Source organism: Zalophus californianus, chromosome 15, assembly GCF_009762305.2.
Source record: "Zalophus californianus isolate mZalCal1 chromosome 15, mZalCal1.pri.v2, whole genome shotgun sequence".
In the NCBI taxonomy this organism is placed as follows: Eukaryota; Metazoa; Chordata; class Mammalia; order Carnivora; family Otariidae; genus Zalophus; species Zalophus californianus.
The window spans coordinates 21,696,407-21,719,721 of NC_045609.1; the positions used below are offsets into that span (position 1 = coordinate 21,696,407).

At 40.6% G+C, this 23,315-nt stretch overlaps 1 protein-coding gene across 31 annotated transcripts in view; it reads right to left on the minus strand.

The window, feature by feature from the left end:
• The window catches only part of ANK3 (ankyrin 3), a 689,507-nt gene that overhangs the window by 129,557 nt on the left and 536,635 nt on the right, over positions 1-23,315 (minus strand). For all 31 annotated transcript variants that reach the window (XM_027595995.2, XM_027596000.2, XM_027596018.2 and 28 more), the window contains 2 exons: positions 17,823-18,020; positions 4,415-4,513 (listed from right to left, as the gene is read on the minus strand). In XM_027595995.2, the coding sequence (XP_027451796.2) occupies positions 4,415-4,513; positions 17,823-18,020 (297 nt within the window). The remainder of the gene's footprint in view (positions 1-4,414; positions 4,514-17,822; positions 18,021-23,315) is intronic.

A 23,315-nucleotide genomic window follows, 5' to 3' on the forward strand; every position in this document is an offset into this window, starting at 1 on the left:
CCCTCTTCTAAATATTTGTCTCTTTTTCTAGGTCTAGATGCTTCCAAAGCTAAGCTTCTTGAAAGAAGGCATCTCCACTCACTCTTCCCTCCCCACCCCCTTCCTCCCGTGTTCCAGGGGACCTGCTTTCTAATCACCCATGTGCCAACCCAGTGATGTGCTTTAGTGCTTCTCTCGCCTGATGCACCCTCCTGGACTGTCATTCATGACTTGGCGTCCATGTCATATTCTTTCCTGATCACCTTCCCACCCTTCGTTAGGCCTGCTTCTACCTCCTTCATCCACTTTAAAATATCATTGATCCCAGTGGGTTGGGCTTTGATTTCCTCCATGCTGTTTCTCAATGATCACATCTGCATTCCCAACTTCAATTAATACATCTATTCTGACAACTTCCAAATTGGGATCTTTAGTCCAGACCTCCTATCCTATACCCTGGAGCCAAAACTTTAGTCATTTACTGGATTTTTCCACCTAGACAGCCCCTAAATCAACTAATATACAACACACCCAATACAGAATTCCTGGTCTTCTTTCCCCAGCTAGCTTTCTCTCCTTTATTTCTAGTCTCCTTGAATAGTACTTGTGATCACCCAGTCACAGGGCTCACATCCTTAGATTCATCCTCAATTTCTCACTTTTCTTCACATCTTATTGCTCATACTTCTTTAAGTATTTCTCCGATTTCTGTCTTGCTCATCAATGTCCCATCTGCCGCTAAGTGGAGGCCTTCTTTATTCTCCATCTGGACCTTGGCAGTAGCTCCAAATTCCTTTGACCAACTCAGTCTCTGCACAGTCTCCTGGAATCTTTCTAAACTGGATGTCTGATCTTATCACTCTTCTCTGTGTGTTTTTTTTTTAAGATTTTATTTATTTATTTGACAGAGAGAGGCAGAGCGAGAGAGGGAACACAATCAGGGGGAGTGGGAGAGGGAGAAGCAGGCTTCCTGCTGAGCAGAGAGCCTGATGTGGGGCTGGATCCCAGGACCCTGGGATCATGACCTGAGCTGAAGGCAGATGCTTAACAACTGAGCCACCCAGGTGCCCCCACTCTTCTGTTTAAAGCCTTCCAAGGCTTCCCAGTGCAAACAGGATAAAAAGCTGAACTGAACTTACTCAGCCTGGCATATTAAGGCCCTCTGAAATCTTAATTGTCTAGCAGCACCTTGGGATATGCCCCCAATTTTTTTCTCTTGTTTCCGTGATACTGAACCAGTTATAGCTCCCTTCTACACTCCCCACCTTTGTAAAATAATTCAGTTAATGACAATATTTCTAAAATTATTTCTTTATATATGGGGTTAAAGTCAGGCTTTGTACTAATTCGCTGTGTGACCTTGTACAAGTAACTACTTTCTGTGCTTCAGTTTCCTCATCTGTAAAACAGGGATACCAATCTCACCCGCCTTCTAGGGTACTTGTAAGGATTTAACTAATTAATAAAGGTAAAGCACTTAATACATGACACAGAGAAGATGGGTAATACACTTTGCTATTATATTATCGTATTATTTTTATTGTCACTTATCTTCCTTTCTAGACTATAAATACTATTGAGGACAAGGAACATATCAACCTGTTAAGAATTTGGCATCTAGTAGGAGCTCTAAAAATGAATGTGAAATGAGTATCAAATAAATTTTTTTTCATTATTTTACACATCTTTAAATAAATATAATTTAACTATTAATTTGCTAATCAGTACTGCTGAGAATCAGTGTATTTTGGGTGGCCTACATAAAATGCTTCAGGAGATTATCCTTTTAAAAAGCAAAAGAGTGACTTTTTTCAGCTGAACCACACTGAATATTAAACCCTGTGGCCAGCAGGACAATTTAGTCTGATCTGATTCAGTGAACCACAAATACAGAGTTGGAGGTATAGAAGCTCAGCAAGCCAGTGGGAAGGCTGTGAAAGCTGTTACCAGGATTTTCCAGTCTTTTCCCCACAATAGAAAAGAGCTCTCAATGTCTTCATGATTACTATGCTTAAATTTTTTTTTAAATATTTTATTTATTTGAGAGAGAGAGAGAACATGAGAGGGGGGAGGGTCAGAGGGTGAAGTAGACTCCCTGCCGAGCAGGGAGCCCAATGCAGGACTCGATCCAGGGACTCCAGGATCATGACCCGAGCCGAAGGCAGTCGCTTAACCAACCGAGCCACCCAGACGCCCTACTATGCTTAAATTTAAGCCAATGAATTGGATGGTACCATACTCAACACCTGTAGGCTGCTCAGGGATGTCATCTCACTAGTAAGAATTAGGAAGTTCGCAGAATATAATAAATTCCTTTATTCACAAGATTAGAAAGCAAGTCCCAACAACCCCTCTCCTGCCGTTCTGCTCTTCTCAGCAAGGGGACAATCATAGCCTCAGTTTTTTGGGTGCTATGATCTTTGCTGAGACGAGAAAGGAAGAGAAAAGAATTTGTAAGAGACAGAAAGGTGTTTTCTGAAGGGCATCACTTATAAAGGGCAGGAAAGGGAACATGCTTCATAAATATTACACCAAGGTCAAAAATGGTTACTGATCATGACCTGAGGTGGGCAGGCGGAGTTAGGAGGAGACCCTGGTAGAGGCCCAAGACTCTTAAGCCAGGGGCCCCGTGCACAAGAAGGCACACAGCACCGCGTCCTGCCTCCCGACATGCCCTGGAGGATCAGTGTCTCACTTTCGGACTGAATGACAGGGTATGCCTCAGATGTGCAGGGGCAAAAACATACAGAGAAACTTAACCCTGTGTGGGACTCCTAGAATTTTTAATCTGTCAAGGGAGAGGTAACCAAAAAAAGTGTTTAAGTCTGTGTTTTTGTGTGTAAATGAAACAACACAAGATGAATATATTTACCGTTAATAAAATAAGGAATAATAAGCTAAATTCAGTCTGATTATTATTTTTTTTTTAAGAGAGAGAGAGAGCATGAGCAAGGGCAGAGAGAGAGAGAGGGAGAGAGAGAACCTTAAGCAGGCTCTAGCATGGAGCCTGATGTGGGGCTCGATCCAATGACCCTGAGATCATGACATGCACCAAAATCAAGAGTCCAACTGAGTCTCCCAGGTGCCCCCAGTCTGATTCTTTTCTCAGAATTAAAAATGCTTTTATTTTCAAAATGGAAAGTAACAGGGAAGCACTCGGCTGCTACCAGTGCCTTTACTGTTAAACACTCAGCTAGCTAGGGAAGCATTCAAGGCTAAGGACAACGAGATTTTTTTAGAATGGGAGGGAAATAGAGTGAAGAGATTGCTGAGCAAGCAGTGCAGGCTACGGAGACTGCAAGGGCACAGAGATTCCAGAAAGGGCATTACCTACCCCCAGCCCCACCCAGGGCTGTCCCGGCCAGGGACAATGGTACTTGCTTTACTATTTTAACACAGACTTTAAAACACAGACAGGATCTTGCCTGGTCAGATCTCTTTCAGGCAGCTTCTTTTTAATAGAACACAGTGTGGGTGGTGCAGCTGCAGCTGGAGAGCCGAACAGTGTCCAAAGGGTGTGGTCTACTCGGCCTGTCCCCTCTATGCTTAGCCAGTAAATCCAGTCTGCTTCCGATGTGTGAATACCTTCCTACTTGGGGAATTCCTAGTGATACTTCTATATTTGTTAATATCTTCAGGATCACTACACCTCAGAACCAATCTATAGGATACTCAAGATGTTTGTAGTCATATTTAATAAGCATTTACTTTTGTGTCAAAAATATGACACATAGAAAGAAACAAGAGTTCTATTTTAGAATAGATAAAACAAGTTTGCTATGAAGAGGTAACAAAAAAAGTGCTGAAAGAAAATGCTCAGAGAAATGAGATTAATAATTCAAGTCCTATCTCTGATGAAGACACGAAACATTCATTTTTCTTATCTGAATTTGAAATTGTGGCATTATAGGATATTAAGTAGTATTTTTTTTCCTTTTTGAAGAGCGCTACTTGTCTGAGAGAGAGAGAAATGCTAGCAACCACACATGCCATAAGGAATGTAGCAAGTGAATGATAATTGCATAAAACTTACTTTATCCTTTTTTATAGACTACGTCTGAACAAAGTTAAAGGTCACAAACCACTGATAAATTTTTCTGTATGCATTAAGTCAATCACAACAGCTAAGGAAGGAGCAAGATTTTACACTCTGCCATTGAAGGACAGATCTGTTGTAACAAGGATCAATAGCGCTACCACGGGCAGGCATCTACAGGCAGCCAGGATAAAGTGCCTACGCCACTGAAGATAAAAGCATCTGGGCCACTGTCACCAGAGACTTTGGTGTCCCTTGTATAGATATATGTTTGAAATACTATGTGTAAGAGATAGGATGGAAAATTTGTCCTCACCTCCCCCCACAAATCAAACTGTTTTTGTTTCCATATAGGAGTCACTAAATGACACTTTATATGGGCACATTCTTTTTGTATACCTTTGTCTGGGCATCCACGTTTGCCCCTTGGTTTACGAGGACTTCGGCCACATTCACTCTGTCTTCTTGAGCAGCCAAGTGGAGCGGGGTCAGGCCACTCTGCGAAAGAGTCAAAGTACAGTCATCTTAGAGAAGGGAGTGCAGCACACAGGCATGTTCCAGCCACAGTTTATGAACTCTAGTAGGACAGGAAGCCTGGAATTGGTATGTTAAAAAAATCTGCAGGATAAGTTTACATACTAGCACCGCGGCAACACTGCTACCTGCAGGCTTCATGAAAAATTTCAAACACCCTCAGAAGTGGAGGGGGTGGCCTGAATCTTGTGTCTTCATCACAGACTCAGCAATCCTCAAGGTTTTCCTACATTTGCTTCATCCAGCCCTACTTCCTGTTCATTCTTTTCTTTGTGGAAGCATTTTAAGGCAAACCCCAGACATTATATCATTTTCCTACTACATACCTCAGTGTTCATTTTTTAAAACTAGTCTTTTTAAAAAAATGATATAAAATGATATAATGTCTGGGATTTGCCTTAAAATGCTTCCACAAAGAAAAAAAATTAAATGAAGAAACAAAAAGCAGAATCAGGCCTGTAAATACAGAAAACCAACCGATGGTTGCCAGAAGGAAGGCGGATGGAGGGACCGGCAACATGGGTGAGGGGGAGGGGGTGGTCCAGGCTTCCAGTTATGGAGTGAATAAGTCACGGGCATAGAGTCGAAGATACTGTCATAGTGATGTGATGGGACAGAGACGGCAGCTACGCTTGTGGTGAACACAGCATAATGGGTAAACTTGTCAAATCACCAAGTTGTACACCTGAAACCAATGTAAGATGGTATGTCAACTATACTCAAAAAATAAGTAAATAAATACCTACCAAACCCCCCAGAGACCTTTTTTTGCAAAATTATGCAGGAATTTCAACACATTACCATTGGCATTGGCATTAGCAGAAATTATTAAAAGAAAAATTGGTTATAAATTAAATATGATGATAAATTAATATATGATGGCACTATTTTCTCCAACAAATATGAATACCCAAAGCTGATAAATATGTTCTATATGTTGCTTCTGGGTACGAAAGATGGCCTGGGAAATGCAAAATGAATGCTGTATCATGAGAATTTCCAGGTCATTTAGATGGGTTATCTGTTTAATGAGACTGAATATTTGAAACTGAGTCTATGACAGAACATGCAGGCCACCTAGTTGTTCCAACGGCCAAGAAAAAGATCACCGAGACTGTACTCTGCCTTAAAAATCCTCTGTAGCTGTTAAAGCATCTTTTCATGAATAATATTTAAGAGAAAGTAACTTGGCATTAGTGCTTCCAGGTTGTTTTCTTTCCCCTACTATGAGCACAGAAGTTAATCTCTGCAACCTGGAAGCCTTCCGTCTCTTCCTCTAGCATCCGTGCAATGAGAACCTCAGCTGTCCTATTTGTCAGAGGAGAGGGGTGAGTCAGATGCCACAGCAGCCAGGGCACAAGAGCCCTCGAGATGCCGAATATTACTTATTCAGGAAGAGTCATTTGCTCTTGACTTTTTAATAATGTTTACAGGATTTGGGAGGAAGCCCACTTAAACTGTAGAAAAGAGGAAATATGGAAAGGAGGGCAGATGCATTCAACTGAAACCCAAGAAAAACAAGCTGGGGCCAAAACTGGCATCACCCAAACGGACATCATCTGAGAATCATGTCCCTTCTTCTACCTTATTGATTTACTTAAGTTTTTATTTTACTTCCAGTTAGTTAACACAGTGCTCTATTAGTTTTAGGTGTACATGACAGTGATTCAACACTTGCACACATCAGCTGGTGCTCATTACAAGTGCATTCCTCAATCTCCAGCCCCCATTTCTCCCATCCCTCCACCCCGTCCATGTTCTACTTGAGAGGAAATAAATGTTTTTAGCCATAATATTTCGTACAAGTGACATGGTCACCTATTCTAAGTTAAAGACTTTTCAAGACTTCTGAAGATTCTTTACTGATGGTTCTCAGCAAAGTTTGGGGAATGTCTTCTGGTACGTGCCCTACTCTCTTGCGTTCCGAAGTCTATGTTCACGCTGCCCCCATGGGTTCCCCACTCTAACTGGGGCATGGGGTGACTCCCAGCTCTCCTGGGCTTCTCCCTCCCTCCTTGTCTCTTAAAGGGCTCATTGTTACATTTATGTGCACACCTTCTATGTGCTCACCTCTACTAAGAGCATCATAATTCTGCACTGAAATTCTGTTTTCTTGTCTGTCTTCCTCAAACCACTGTGAGCTTGTTGAGGTAGATGTATCTTTAATCTTTACGTAACCAGAGTCTAGCATCTAGCACTTAATCATCTACTAAATTATTAAATCAGAAGACAAAGCAATCACCTTTAGGTAAAATAGGGTAAATAAAAAAAAAACTTTTATCTTCATGATTTCCATTAAAAAGATTTTTAAAAAATAGCGTGACAGGGGGCGCCTGGGTGGCACAGTTGTTAGGCGTCTGCTTTCAGCTCAGGTCATGATCCCAGGGTCCTGGGATCGAGCCCCACATCAGGCTCCCTGCTCGGCAGGAATCCTGCTTCTCCCTCTCCCACTCGCCCTGCTTGTGTTCCCTCTCTTTCTGTGTCTCTCTCTGTCAAATAAATAAAATCTTTAAAAAAATAGCATGATGGTTAAAACAGCCCCATTTGACTTCAGAAGTTACCTGTTAATCTTTTATAAGGTTTCAACCATTGCTCATTTTAAAAATGGCATTTACTTAGAATCAGAGAACACCACCAACTCAGAATATCAACAGCCCTGTTTAATATTCCATTAGCAGTACAAAGGAATGGAGCTATTTGTGGTCTGCAAAATCCAAGTGGGAAGGTAGGTAGGAACATCAAAAGTGAAAGTGAATCAAATAAAATGCTAACACTTCAGTAGTAATTGGGCTTTATGGCCTCTTTTCCTTAAAGTGACCAGGAACTGCTGGTGGCTAATAAGAAAAGAACAAAGTGAAAACAATGAAGGGTTTAGTTCAACATCAGTTTTCATAAAAGCTATGTCTTTCTTTTAATACTGATTTTTTTTAGCAAGGACAGATTTTATGGTGTTAAGTGGGGAGTTGGGATGGGCAGGTGTTTAAAACTCGGGCAGTTCAGGACAAATTGACAGAGAACTAACTCTCCGAGCTCCTTATTGCATAATGAAGTTCTACTCATGTTCTGTTTTCAACTCAAGGCTTATTTAGTACTTTCTAGAGACCATGGCAACTGAGAAAGGAAGCAAAGATTTACAAATGCCTTCTTATTAGATCATTTCTAGGTGTCGTGAAGTTCTTGCAAGTTCCTAAAGCACACTGTGCTAATGGGAAGCCAGCTGATCTGCTTTTTGAAATTTCCCTGGAAGTGTTTCTGCTGATGTCAAGTTTTTTCAGGAAGGTGGCTGATGACATCCAGGTTGTCTTGGTTAACTATGTCAGGTGGTCCCCAAAATTCCCTCACTAATGTCCAGTCTACCAAAGCAAACACTGAGAAATGCTGAAGTATTTTTAGTCTAAAACTTTCTATGATTTTAAGGTGAATGCAAGGCTGGATATAAACTGCAACTAGTTGACTGGAGTATTTTATTTATGTTTTATTTTGACTGCTAGATTTTAAAGAAAAAAAGTCACACTGTACTTTGGTATGAAATCTACTGAAAATATTTACCTATTAACCAATTGTTAAGGCCTATATTGTCTCTGAGAGAATTAGTGAGCTATACTATTCTGGACTCTTAAAATAAGACTCAGTGGATGTCAGAATGTACTTCAATTTGAGAAGACCAGGTCTTCTACCTCATTAAGATAAGTTGAATTTTATAGCAGATTATTGTAAGCCTGGTCTCTATGTTAGTATTTGAACCCTTGAAATTTAAAAGCTCAAAAAAAAAAAAAAATCCTGATAATGGCTATTTGAAATTGCTCTGTGATTCCTATTAAATCAGAGACATGCATTCCTAAAAGGAATGTTTAAAAAGAAAGATATGAGGAGCAAGATAGCGGAGGAGTAGGAGACCTGGATTTCGTCTGGTCTCAGGAATTCAGCTGGATAGGGATCAAACCATTCTGAACACCAACGAACTCAACAGGAGATCGAAGAAGAAAATAGCAACAACACGCTGAACAGAAAAGCAACCCCTTTCTGGAAGGTAGGACGTGCAGAGAAGTGAATCCGAGGCGATATTCGGGAGGAGAGACGGCAGGGGAGGGGGCCTCCCTCGGCGCTTCTGGCAAGTGATAGCGCCGCGGAGCACAAAATCGGAACTTTTAGAAGTCGGTTCCGCTGAGGGACATCGCTCCAGTGGCTAAGCGGGGGCTGGAATCCTCCCGGGACAGTGTGGACTCAGGACCCTCGGGGTCACAGAAAGACCAGGGGTGCCTGTGGCAGAGCTCCCAGGTATTGGAGCGGGGAAGCCGGCTGCAGAGACGGAGCCAAGGCGCGGGCTCTCAGCTCGGGGTGGCCATAAACTATGATCCACGACACAGGCCACTGCTCCTCCAGCAGGGACCCAACAAGCGGCAGATCCGGGGAGACTCCCCTCTCCCCCCCCCCCCCCCCAGGGAGCGGCACGGAAGCGCACCACAGGGATCTGCTGGGTTTGGAGACTCCACGTGGGGTCAGGTGCCAGAGATAGAAACGCTCGGTCACAGGCCGGGTGAGCACGGAGTGCGGCCGGAGACCTGGGAGATGGGAGTGACTGCTTTTCTCTGGGGGCACACTGAGGGGCGGGGCCCGAGTTCTCAGCTCCTCCGGCTGGAGATTGGGAGGCCACCATTTTCACCCTGGTCCTCCAAAGCTGTACTGAGAGCTTGCAGGGAACAAAAGCTCCTGAGAGCAAACCCGAGCAGCTTGCTTAGCCCGGACTCACAAGGGCGGGGCAATTCCGCCTCCGGCAAAGACATTTGGGAACCACGGCAACAGGCCCGTCCCCCAAAAGATCAGCAGGAACAGCCAGCAAGCCAAGAACAAGTTTAACAATCAAGGAGAACGGGAGAACTCCAGCGCTAGGGGAATACTACACATAGAATTCATGGCTTTTTTACCATAATTCATTAGTTTTTCAAAGTTAATTTTTTTAACTGTTTTTTTTTTGAATTTTTCTTTTTCCCTTTTTCAAACATCAATCCCTTTTAAAAAAAACTTTATTTTTCATTTTTAGAGTCATATTTTTATCCCTTCATAGTAGTTACCCTTATTTTTGGCATATACATATAAGTTGTTCTCTCTTTAAAATTCTGGGATACAGTTTCTTCTAACAGATAAAAATATACCCTAAATCACTAGTGTATGGCTTTGTTCTACTCTCCTGCCTGATCACATTCTCTCCCTTTTTTTTTTCTTTTTTCTTTTTCTTTTAAATCTTCTTCTTTCTTTTTAAAAAAACAACTTCTTATCAATTCCTTTTATAAAATCTTTTATAATTTTCATCTTTACAGTCATCTTCCATCCCTTCATTGTATCAACCCTTATTTTGTACATATATAAGTCTTTCTTCCTTTAAAATTTTAGCAGGCACTTTCTTCTAACAGACCAAAATATGCCCAAAAGCTAGTGTGTGGAACTGATCTATGCACTAGCCATATCATATTTGATCATATTCTGTTTTTTTTCTGTTCTGTTTTTGTTTGTTTTTATCTTTTTCTTTTCCCTTTTTTTTCCTCTTCTTTCTTTCCCTTTCTTGTCCCCTGGTTTCAGGTCTTTTCTGATTTGTATAGAGTATATTTGCTGGAGACGTTGTTAACCTGTTAGCATTCTGTTGTCTCATTCATCTATTCTCCTCTGGACAAAAATGACAAGACGAAAAAAATCACCTCAGCAAAAAGAACAAGAGGTAGTACCGTCTGCCAGGGACCTACTCAATACTGATATTAGTACAATGTCGGACCTAGAGTCCAGAATCATGACTTTAAAGATACTAGCTGGGCTTGAAAAAAGCGTGGAAGTTATTAGAGAAACCCTTTCTGGAGAAATAAAAGAACTAAAATCTAACCAAGTCGAAATCAAAAAGGCTATTAATGAGGTGCAATCAAAAATGGGGGCACTACAAACTGTGGAAAGAGCCAAGATGTCCATCGACAGATGAATGGATAAAGAAGATGTGGTATATATACACAATGGAATATTATGCAGCCATCAAAAGGAATGAGATCTTGCCATTTGCAACGACGTGGATGGAACTGGAGGGTGTTATGCTGAGTGAAATAAGTCAATCAGAGAAAGACATGTATCATATGACCTCACTGATATGAGGAATTCTTAATCTCAGGAACAAACTGAGGGTTGCTGGAGTGGTTGGGGGTGGAGGGATGGGGTGGCTGGGTGATAGACATTGGGGAAGATATGTGCTACGGTGAGCGCTGTGAATTGTGTAAGACTGTTGAATCACAGATCTGTACTTCTGAAACAAATAACGCAACATATTTTAAGAAAAAAGAAAGAAGAAGATTGCAGGAGAGGAAGAATGAAGGGGAGTAAGTCAGAGGGGGAGACGAACCAGGAGAGATGATGGACTCTGAAAAACAAACTGAGGTTTCTAGAAGGGAGGAGGGTAGGGGGATGGGTTAGCCTGGTGATGGGTATTAAAGAGGGCACATTCTGCATGGAGCACTGGGTGTTATGAACAAACAATGAATCATGGAACACTACACCAAAACAAATTATGTGATATATGGTGATTAACATAACAATAAAATAAAAAAAATGGGGGCACTAACTGCTAGGATAAATGAGGCAGAAGAGAGAATCAGCGATATAGAAGACCAAATGATGGAAAATAAAGAGGCTGAGAAAAAGAGAGAGAAACAACTACAGGATCACGAGGGCAGAATTCGAGAGATAAGCGATACGATAAGACGAAACAATATTAGAATAATTGGGATCCCAGAAGAAGAAGAAAGAGAGAGAGGGGCAGAAGGCATATTGGAGCAAATAATAGCAGAGAACTTCCCTAATGTGGGGAAGGAAACAGGCATCAAAATCCAGGAGGCACAGAGAACCCCTCTCAAAATCAATAAAAACAGGTCAACACCCCGACATCTAATAGTAAAACTTACGAGTCTCAGAGACAAAGAGAAAATCCTGAAAGCAGCTCGGGAGAAGAGATATGTAACCTACAATGGTAGAAACATTAGATTGGCAACAGACCTATCCACAGAGACCTGGCAGGACAGAAAGGACTGGCATGATATATTCAGAGCACTCAATGAGAAAAATATGCAGCCAAGAATACTATATCCAGCTAGGCTATCATTGAAAATAGAAGGAGAGATAAAAAGCTTCCAGGACAAACAAAAACTAAAGGAATTTGCAAACATGAAACCAGCCCTACAAGAAATATTGAAAGAGGTCCTCTAAGCAAAAAGAGAGCCTAAAAGCAGCATAGATCAGAAAGGAACACAGACAATATACAGTCACAGTCACCTTACAGGCAATACAATGGCACTAAATTCATACCTTTCAATAGTTACCCTGAATGTAAATGGGCTCAATGCCCCAATCAAAAGACACAGGCTATCAGATTGGATTAAAAAACAAGACCCATCCATATGCTGTCTGCAAGAGACTCATTTTAGACCCAAAGACACCCTCAGATTGAAAGTGAGGGGGTGGAAAACCATTTACCATGCTAATGGACACCAAAAGAAAGCTGGGGTGGCAATCCTTATATCAGACAAATTAGATTTTAAAACAAAGACTGTAATAAGAGATGAAAAAGGACACTATATCCTACTTAAAGGGTCTATCCAACAGAAGATCTAACAATTGTAAATATCTATGCCCCGAACATGGGAGCAGCCAACTATATAAGGCAATTAATAACAAAAGCAAAGAAACACATTGACAACAATACAATAATAGTGGGGGACTTTAACACCCCCCTAACTGAAATGGACAGATCATCTAAGCAAAAGATCAACAAGGAAATAAAGACTTTAAATGAAACACTGGACCAAGTGGACTTCACAGACATATTCAGAACATTCCATCCCAAAGCAACGGAATACACATTCTTCTCTAGTGCCCATGGAACATTCTCCAGAACTAATCACATCCTAGGTCACAAATCAGGTCTCAACCGCTACCAAAAGATTGGGATTATTCCCTGCATATTTTCAGACCACAGTGCTTTGAAACTAGAACTCAATCACAAGAGGAAAGTCAGAAAGAACTCAAATACATGGAGGCTAAAGAGCATCCTACTAAAGAATGAATGGGTCAACCAGGAAATTAAAGAAGAATTAAAAAAATTCATGGAAACCAATGAAAATGAAAACACAACTGTTCAAAATCTTTGGGATACAGCAAAGGCAGTCCTGAGAGGAAAGTGTATAGCAATACAAGCCTTTCTCAAGAAACAAGAAAGGTCTCAAATACACAACCTAACCCTACACCTAAAGGAGCTAGAGAAAGAACAGCAAATAAAGCATAAACCCAGCAGGAGAAGAGAAATAAAAAGATCAGAGCAGAAATCAATGAAATAGAAACCAAAAGAACAGTAGAACAGATCAACGAAACTAGGAGCTGGTTCTTTGAAAGAATTAACAAGATTGATAAACCCCTGGCCAGATTTATCCAAAAGAAAAGAGAAATGACCCAAATCAACAAAATCATGAAAGAAAGAGGAGAGATCACAACCAACACCCAAGAAATACAAACAATTATAAGAACATATTATAAACAATGATATGCCAGCAAATTAGATAATCTGGAAGAAATGGGTGCATTCCTAGAGATGTATCAACTACCAAAACTGAACCAGGAAGAAATAGAAAACCTGAACAGACCTATAACCACTAAGGAAACTGAAGCAGTCATCAAAAATCTCCCAACAAACAAAAGCCCAGGGCCAGATGGCTTCCCAGGGGAATTCTATCAGACATTTAAAGAAGAATTAATACCTATTCTCCTGAAACTGTTCCAAAAAATAGAAATGGAAGGAAAACTTCCAAACTCATTTTATGATGCCATCATTACCTTGATCCCCAAACCAGACAAAGACCCCATCAAAAAGGAGAATTACAGACCAATATCCTTGATGAACATGGATTCAAAAATTCTCACCAAAATACTAGCCAATAGGATCCAACAGTAGTACATTAAAAGGATTATTCACCATGACCAAGTGGGATTTATCCCTGGGCTGCAAGGCTGGTTCAACATCCGCAAATCAATCAACGTGATACAATACATTAACAAAAGAAAGAACAAGAATCATAGGATCCTCTCAATAGATGCAGAAAAAGCATTTGACAAAGTACAGCATCCTTTCTTGATCAAAACTCTTCAGAGTATAGGGATAGAGGGTACATACCTCAATATCATGAAAGCCATCTATGAAAAACCTACAGCCAATATCATTCTCAATGGGGAAAAGCTGAGAGCTTTTCCCGTAAGGTCAGGAACACGGCAGGGATGTCCACTCTCACCACTGCTATTCAACATAGTACTAGAAGTCCTAGCCACAGTAATCAGACAACAAAAAGAAATCAAAGGCATCCAAATCGGCAAAGAGGAAGTCAAACTCTCACTCTTCGCAGATGATACGATACTGTATGTGGAAAACCCAAAAGACTCCACCCCCAAACTGCTAGAACTCATACAGGAATTCAGTCAAGTAGCAGGATATAAAATTAGTGCACAGAAATCAGTGGCATTCCTATACACCAACAACAAGACAGAAGAGAGACAAATCAAGGAGTCGATCTCATTTACAATTGCACCCAAAACCATAAGATACCTAGGAATAAATTTAACCAAAGAGGCAAAGGATCTGTACTCAGAAAACTATAAAATACTCATGAAAGAAATTGAAGAAGACACAAAGAAATGGAAAAACGTTCCATGCTCATGGATTGGAAGAACAAACATTGTGAAGATGTCAGTGCTACCTAGAGCAATCTACACATTCAATGCAATCCCCATCAAAATACCATCCACCTTTTTCTTTTTTTTTTTTTTTTAAGATTTTATTTATTTATTTGAGAGAGAGAGAGAGAATGAGAGATAGAAAGCACGAGAGGGAAGAGGGTCAGAGGGAGAAGCAGACTCCCTGCTGAGCAGGAAGCCCGATGTGGGACTCGATCCCGGGACTCCAGGATCATGACCTGAGCCGAAGGCAGTCGCTTAACCAACTGAGCCACCCAGGCACCCTACCATCCACCTTTTTCAAAGAAATGGAACAAATAATCCTAAAATTTGAATGGAACCAGAAGAGACCCCGAATAGCCAGAGGAATATAGAAAAAGAAAAGCAAAGCTGGCGGCATCACAATTCCGGACTTCCAGCTCTATTACAAAGCTGTCATCATTAAGACAGTATGGTACTGGCACAAAAACAGACACATCGATCAATGGAACAGAATCGAGAGCCCAGAAATGGACCCTCAACTCTATGGTCAACTCATCTTTGACAAAGCAGGAAAGAATGTCCAATGGAAAAAAGACAGTCTCTTCAACAAATGGTGTTGGGAAAATTGGACAGCCACATGCAGAAGAATGAAACTGGACCATTTCCTTACACCACACACAAAAATAGACTCCAAATGGTTGAAAGACCTAAACGTGAGACAGGAGTCCATCAAAATCCTAAAGGAGAACACAGGCAGCAACCTCTTCGACCTCAGCCAGAGCAACTTCTTCCTAGAAACATCGCCAAAGGAAGGGAAGCCAGGGCAAAAATGAACAATTGGGATTTCATCAAGATAAAAAGCTTTTGCACAGCAAAAGAAACAGTCCACAAAACCAAAAGACAACCGACAGAATGGGAGAAAATATTTGCAAATGACATATCAGATAAAGGGCTAGTATCCAAAATCTATAAAGAACTTATCAAACTCAACACCCAAAGAACAGATAATCCAATCAAGAAATGGGCAGAAGACATGAACAGTCATTTTTCCAAAGAAGACATCCAAATGGCCAAGAGACACATGAAAAAGTGCTCAACATCGCTCGGCATCAGGGAAATCCAAATCAAAACCTCAATGAGATACCACCTCACACCCGTCAGAATGGCTAAAATTAACAAGTCGGGAAACGACAGATGTTGGCAGGGATGTGGAGAAAGGGGAACCCTTCTACACTGTTGGTGGGAATGCAAGCTGGTGCAACCACTCTGGAAAACAGTATGGAGGTTCCTCAAACAGTTGGAAATAAAGCTACCATACGATCCAGCAATTGCACTACTGGGTATTTACCACAAAGTTACAAATGTAGGGATCCGAAGGGGTACGTGCACCCCAATGTTTATAGCAGCAATGTCCACAACAGCCAAACTGTGGAAAGAGCCAATATGTCCATCGACAGATGAATGGATAAAGAAGATGTGGTGTGTGTGTATACATATATATATATATATATATATATGTATACACACAATAGAATATTATGCAGCCATCAAAAGGAATGAGATCTTGCCATTTGCAACGACGTGGATAGAACTGGAGGGTGTTATGCTGAGTGAAATAAGTCAATCAGAGAAAGACATGTATCATATGACCTCACTGATATGAGGAATTCTTAATCTCAGGAAACAAACTGAGGGTTGCTGGAGTGGTGGGGCGTGGGAGGGACTGGGTGGCTGGGTGATAGACATTGGGGAGGGTATGTGCTATGGTGAGCACTGTGAATTGTAGAAGACTAATGAATCACGGATACGTACTTCTGAAACAAATAATGCAATATATGTTAAGAAAAAAAAAGACGAAGAAGATAGCAGGAGGGGAAGAATGACGTGGAGTAAGTCAGAGGGGGAGATGAACCATGAGAGACGATGGACTCTGAAAAACAAACTGAGGGTTCTAGAGGGGAGGGGGTTGGGGGGTTGGGTTAGCCTGGTGATGGGTATTGGGGAGGGCACATTCTGCGTGGAGCACTGGGTGTTATGCACAAAGAATGAATCATGGAACACATCAAAAACTAATAATGTAATGTATGGTGATTAACATAACAATAAGAAATTATTTAAAAAATAAAAAATAAAAAATGAATAAAAAAAAGATCCCTGCAAAAAAAAAAAAGAAAGATATGAGAAAATCAAATTGTTACACCAGAAAAATATGAAAAAATGTGTTTGCTCTGCAATGATCACAAAGGATTTTCAAGATACTAAAACTGAAAGAAAGGTTTCCCTGTTTTCCCCTCTATGTCTTTTCATCTATAGAATGTGTTAATTTACAACCTTGGGAACTTAGATTAGCGCAGAATAACCTTTTCCCCAAATTGTGAGAAGTCCAAAATTAAGACAACTATTCTTTTTCTGCTTTAAGAAGAAGGTGCTGAAAGTTACTGCAGTTAATCTTTATGACATCTCTGTGAGGTAAATATTTTGTCTTCATTTACTAGAGGACAAAACAGAAGCTCGTTGAGGTCACATCAAGTAAATCAGGCTTAGGATTCACACCCAGGAGATTCAAAGCTTCTGTGATTCCAAAACACAGGCCACATTTTTGGAGAAAAAAATTAAGTTACTTGTTATTTGTCATCATAAAACTCTTGCTATCTTGAAACTCCACTCCAGTATCTGAGCTAGGGCTGTGCCATCACCACTGGTAGAGAAGAAGCCAGGGAGTTCGCATTATCAAGAATTTGGGGGACTCTTGCAGCCTTTTGTGTTATCTGAAGGGAAGACTTAGAAACATCTGTTCTGTGTATTGAGCAGATCTCAGACTTAGGTATTAATAAACAGTTCAGCAAACCCCGTATATGCAATGTGAGGTCGTAACTTCATTAACATGTCTCTGGCCAGTTGTGGGCTGGATTTTTGCTTTGCTTCACAAAATTCTTCACAAAGAGTTGGGATGTCAACTATGAAGGCAGGGGAGTTTGAAAAATTTGGGGAACAGAGGCTTCATCAGTTCCTTGAAACTGCCAATTTACATATGAAGACTAACAATCTTTCCAATCTATGAATAAAATACCTACTCTAAATTTCTGTTAATGAACTCTCTGGAGGCAGCACTACTTCCAATATCTGTCATCTCCGACTTAAAATTGGGACAGGCAAGGAGGAGGTGTCCCAAAATGTTTGTGGACTAACTCAACAGCCTACAATTTACAACTTACTACTTACTAGGTTTTGGTATGGTAACAATGTTGCTCTTTGAATTAACATCCTAAACAAAATTTCATATTTTTCAGAAAAACGTTGTGGACTGCATTTTTAGGGCTATATGTTATTCAATTGTTAAGACTTTACAATTACTGATTTACCATTATCTTACTGCTTAAACATATTTTCTCAAAGTTTTTGCCATAATAAACATTTTGGCAAACATCTTTGTGCAATATTACGCTTTACAAATTTGATTTGACCTGGATTCTTCATGCTTCTCAGTGACCTTTCTGAGAGGTAAGGTTCTGTTGTAAGCTTTGTAGAGAAAAAGCAAGGTTACCTTATTGCTCAGGTTCACGTTAGCATTTCTGCCGAGGAGCAGTGACACCATGTCCACGTGTCCTTCCTGAGCTGCAAGATGGACGGAAGCAATTCCTTGCCGGGTAACTGCATTTGCATCAGCACCATATTCCAGCAGAGTCGTCGCTATGTCCATCTGGTTCTTTTTGGCAGCGATGTGCAGTGGTGTATAACCATTCTGTCAACACGAATCACTTGGTCACATGCCCAGGAACGAGATAAAAATGTGTGCAGTGCACTTTCAAATAGAATGCTTCCCTTTCTAGTGATTTTCTTCGACGGTTTAAAAATTCAGACTCACATAAGCAAACTGATAAATCGAGCTGTGCCATTAATATATTGCCCTCATCCTCCACATTTCTAAATCAGAAAAACATACTGTGGATGGTTTAATGCAGGAGAAACAGAGTACCACTGGTTTTGCAAAAGGAATAGAGTAGTTATGTTGGTAGGTGCTCAATCATTACTTGCTTTATTTAAATTGGTAATGAGAGGAAACCCAAGTAGGAAACAACAATCAATATGGGCACATTCAGAGCTATTATTCTGTCTTTAAAACATCCTTAATGGTTGTTTCGAACAAGTTGAAAAATGTAATGTTCATGGTAGTCAAGATGCTATAATCTACTCTCACAGCCCCGTTGTTTTATTATTATTTCTTTTTGAGTAAGCTCCCAATGCGGGGCTTGAACTCACAACCCTGAGACCAAGACCTGAACTGAGATCAAGAGTTGGATGCTTAACCAACTGCACCACCCAGGCACCCTCCTCTCATGGCCCCTTTGATTGTCTCTTTTATGAAACCCTAGTTTCTAGGTTATGCTTCAGCTGAACTGGTTTCCCAAATCAGATACAGCTCGTTTCTGTTTTGCCTCACTCTATCAAGAATGTTTTTCCCCACCAGGTCTTCGGGGCCAACATCTTCCAGCTGAAGCTTCAGCTCAAGGGTCATATTCCCACGAAGTGTTTCACTCCTCCTTCCCCTCTTAACACCCACTCCAACCTGACTGACTCTAATCAAATTCTTGGAGATATTTAATGGCACTCTTTCCTTTCTACACCTGTTTCCTCCTGCTAAAATACAAATTTGTTGAGGGCAGGTATTGTGTCAGATCTGTCTTTGTATCCCTACTAATGCCTCATGGTGACTGGTGAATCCTTAGAATTTGAGTCAGACTTACTAGAACTTTTGGAACATTCTGGGATCCTCATCTTGGCTGACCCTTGGAGCTCAAGGTAGAGGCGACCTAAATTTCTTTGGCAAACTGTTATTTAGCTGTGCCTCAGGATCCTTCAAAGTCCTTTGCTCTAGAAAAAGAGGTCCCCTGTGCTAGGGAGGGGACCTTGTCCTGCCTTACAGTCATTTAAGAGAAATGCAAGGTTATATTTTGACTTGGGCATGAATTTGACTATATAAAATATGTCAATGAAAAATTAGAATGACTTTTTTATAGAAAAGAAGGTTTAGAGAAAAAAAAAGAATTCATGGATTTATATTTGGGAAGACAATCAAATCTAGACAACTACCAGTCGCGATCTTTCCAAGCAATACAGATGGGTCAAAATCAACATAGAGGACAGTAGGGCTGCTGTACCACTGATAGGTCAGCCTACAGCAATCAACCCTCATATTTTAAGTCACTAGTGTGTCCTAGGAGGAGTGTTTCTCACTTGACAGACACTCTTCCTGTAATCAATTGTACAGGATTTAAGCTGTTGGATATCAACACATGCAAGTGGAAATGCCACTTCCAGACTCTTCTGAAACCACCCTCTGCCAAATGGGATGGGCCAGGATAGAAGATTTTATATCCCTATTTTTAGTTTTGACCTATTGCCATCTGGAAACCCCAGCTGACCTGGGAAGCATTTGTCCCTCTGCACAGACACACCCTAAAGAGACTGCCTTCAGAGCCAAATGTAGAGCTTTGGACTGAGCTCAACTCTACAGCGAGTGATAGGAGGGGGAGGTCTGTTTCGCTCCCATCCCCACCCCTGCATAAAAGACCAAAATTCACAAAACAGTGCTAAAATAGGACATCTGATTAGTCAATATGTCTAACGCTGGCTAAACAGAGTGGTGACAGCAAGATAGTCTGAGTTCAGCTTCTTATCATGCATCTTATTTCTTTTTGCTTTTGCATGGACATAACCTTCACATTAGTCACTTTTCAAAACCTGAAGGCAGGTCAGTGTCCTCTGAGAGGTGACACTCCTCTTGATTACTTTTAATTCCACCCAAAAATCCTAGGTCCTAAAGAACACTAATCCAGAGAAGCTCTGGCATCTCTGTAATGCATGCTGATATCAGACAAGTTACTCATTACTACTGAGGGCTTTATTCTGAGCTCCGTACCTGAGCTACAAAGGAAAGTATAAAGCAAGAGAAAAACAATCGATGGTATTATTTTAGAATGGGAAGTTCATCTCAGAAAGACTTAAAACATGTTTCAAATAATAAACAAATAGTTCACCTTGAGACCTTAAGAAATTTTCTAAATTTCCTAAGTGCTTTCTAATTTCTGGAAAGTCAAATGATTCTTACCTGTCACACTAAAGGGGACAGATGCATTTATCAGAAGAGAAAGAAAATAGTGAGAGATTCAACTACAGAATCATCTTAAATATTTTTCTCCCCTTGATGTAGGGGACAAAATGCTTGCCAAGTGTGCTTTTGCATTTCAAGATGAAAACAAAAGGAAATGCAACTTTAAATGACCCAAAGTAATATATTTATATTATGCTTTATATTTTTTCTAAGAAATTTCACCATCTCTATCTGCTGTTCCATATCAATAGATATATCACACATTTTATGGAAGAGAAATCTGACAAATAACAAGTTAGGGCTCACTATCCCTTCTACAAGTACCCAGGTTATCCTCCTTCTAGTGCGGGGTCCTGCCTCAGGAATTAGATCTGGCTAAAATAGATTACAGAAGCCCATCTCCTTTTCCAGCACCTTTCCTGCTCCCCCATTACAAGATCACATCGTGTTTCTAGGACACTATGAGTAAGAAAATATGTTGGCAATTCTACAAAAGAGAAGAAAAGGCAAGAAAGCATCACATACCCTAAGGACCAAGCACGTGAATTGAGGAAGAGTTCACACTGAAGTCACTGTTGTCATAGCGTCAGGCTCAAATCGGGCCTTACTGAGCCTTTGTCCCCCATTTTTCACCACTATCAGATTCAGAAATGCTAAAGCTTCCCTGGGGTACAGGAGGCTCTTTGCCGACCCTATATCCATTCTCACTCCTTCCTTAACGAAAGCGCCTTGGCATTGTGCCTGGCTGAAAAACTACACTTCCTAGCTTCCCTTGCAGGAAGAGGTGGCCAATGAGACATAAGGAGAAAGGGCTGGGTGGAGCTTCTGGGAATGCCCTATTGTCTGACTTTCTTTACCGCTTGTGGCTTAAAAAGAGGGCCTGGCAGTCTGGGGAACAGCAATCTCTCAAAGGAAAGTCCAAAAAAACCAAAACAAAAAACAAAAAAAAAAACACCCAAAAAATCACATGGAACTTTCCTTAACACTCTGGAAACACTGAACCAACACCAACAACTGCCCACCTCCAGAGAACCTGAGAAAAATAGAGCCACATCCATTTAAACAACTGTAGCTAGGTCTCTTCCAGTAGATGACGCCAATGCCTACCTGATGAAACAGGCTTTGCTCAGGATCAAAGCCTAGAAGCTCCCGAAGAGGATCACTGCCCCAGAGATGGCAAACATAGAGGCAAGTGCCCCATGGCAGCAAGAATTAACATCTCATCTCATGAAAAGCCTGTTTTTGACTGGCTGTAAAAGCTACGCCTCAGGCTAAAGGGCTGTGATAACTCTTTTCAACTCTTTGTTAAAGATGTTCTGCAGACATGAAAACATGGAGTCTTGTTTGACAAATATAAAGCAGGAACCTAACTGCAAATATACCAACTACTGATTTATTTCAGAGTTATTCGTGGACTGAAAGGCAGAATGGATGGATGGAAGGGTGGACTGCACTCCATTTTGCTTCACTTACTGTTTTATGAATCTTGTTCATCCTAAACTGCTTGGCACAAGTTCTGTCAAAGTTATTACTCTCACGTGAGGAATGAATCGTTTGCTTATTATTTACTGGTTGCCTACCAAGAACCTGGGGTTATTATAATACAACAAAAGTGGCCCAGACTCAAAAGGATATTAAAATATACTGAAATGAAATAGACAATCATTAAATTACATTGTAATTTTTTCATTTTTCACATTGTGATAAAATACACATTACATAAAACTCACCATTGTCACCATTTTGAAGTGCACAGTCAACGTGTGCATTGTTAAGTACATTTCACATTGTTCTCCAACCATTACCCACTGTCCATCTTCAAGTTGAAATCCTATCCATTCAACACCAACTCCCCATTTCTTCTTCCCTTCGGGTCCTGGCAACCAGCATTCTACTTTCTGTCTCTACATGACTGAAATCATACAATATTTGTCCTTTTGTGTGACTGGTTTATTTCACGCAGCATGGTGTCTTTGAGGCTCATTCATGTTGCAGCCTGTGCCAGGATTTCCTTCCTTCTTAAGGCTGCATAATATACTCCATTGTATGTATGCATCACATTTTATTTATCCATTCATTCTTCAATGGATAATTCCATTGCTTCCACCTTTTGGCTCTAGGGAATAATGCTGCTATTCATTTTTATTTTTAGAAAGATAGGGGAGGGGGGTGGGGGATGGGTTAGCCTGGTGATGGGTATTAAAGAGGGCACGTACTGAATGGAGCACTGGGTGTTATATGCAAACAATGAATCATGGAACACTACATCAAAAACTAATGATGTAATGTATGGTGATTAACATAATAAAATAAAAAGAAAAGATAAAGCTTTACCAAAAGTCAAGGCATGGCTTTATGATGGAAAAAAATGTTTGTCAGGATCAGAAACTATGGGAGGAAGCCACATTTAGATGAAAAGCAAATTTAGGGGTATGATTCTGAATTCTAGATCTCACTGAGTACAAATCTGGAGAGGGTGGGGCAGGAGATAATTAAGGCATAGATGTAAAGAGGTCCTAAGGGGAAATACTTGTCAAAGTTAACCTACCCCCTAAAAGAAGATACCTGAAAACCTTCTCTCTTAAAGTCTCCAAAGCATTCTAGAACAACCCCTTCAGATTTGATTACAACCGATTTGATGTAAACACTAAGGTTAAAGGAGAGCACCAGAGCTGCCCCAAAATGGCAGAGTAAAAAAACCCCAAAGATGTAAAAAGCTTAAAAATGCTAAAAGTTCCTTCAACAATAGCGTTTAATAAAAGCACTGGACAGCATTAAGTTGTGGTTTGTATCATTCCAGTTCTCTCAGATCATAGCCACCTGTTCAACAACAGAGAGCTTATTAAACAGACAGCAGTCGATTAACCTATCTTTAAGTAACCTCTTCTTTATGATTTGCCCCTCAAGTCAGCATGTCCAGGTAAT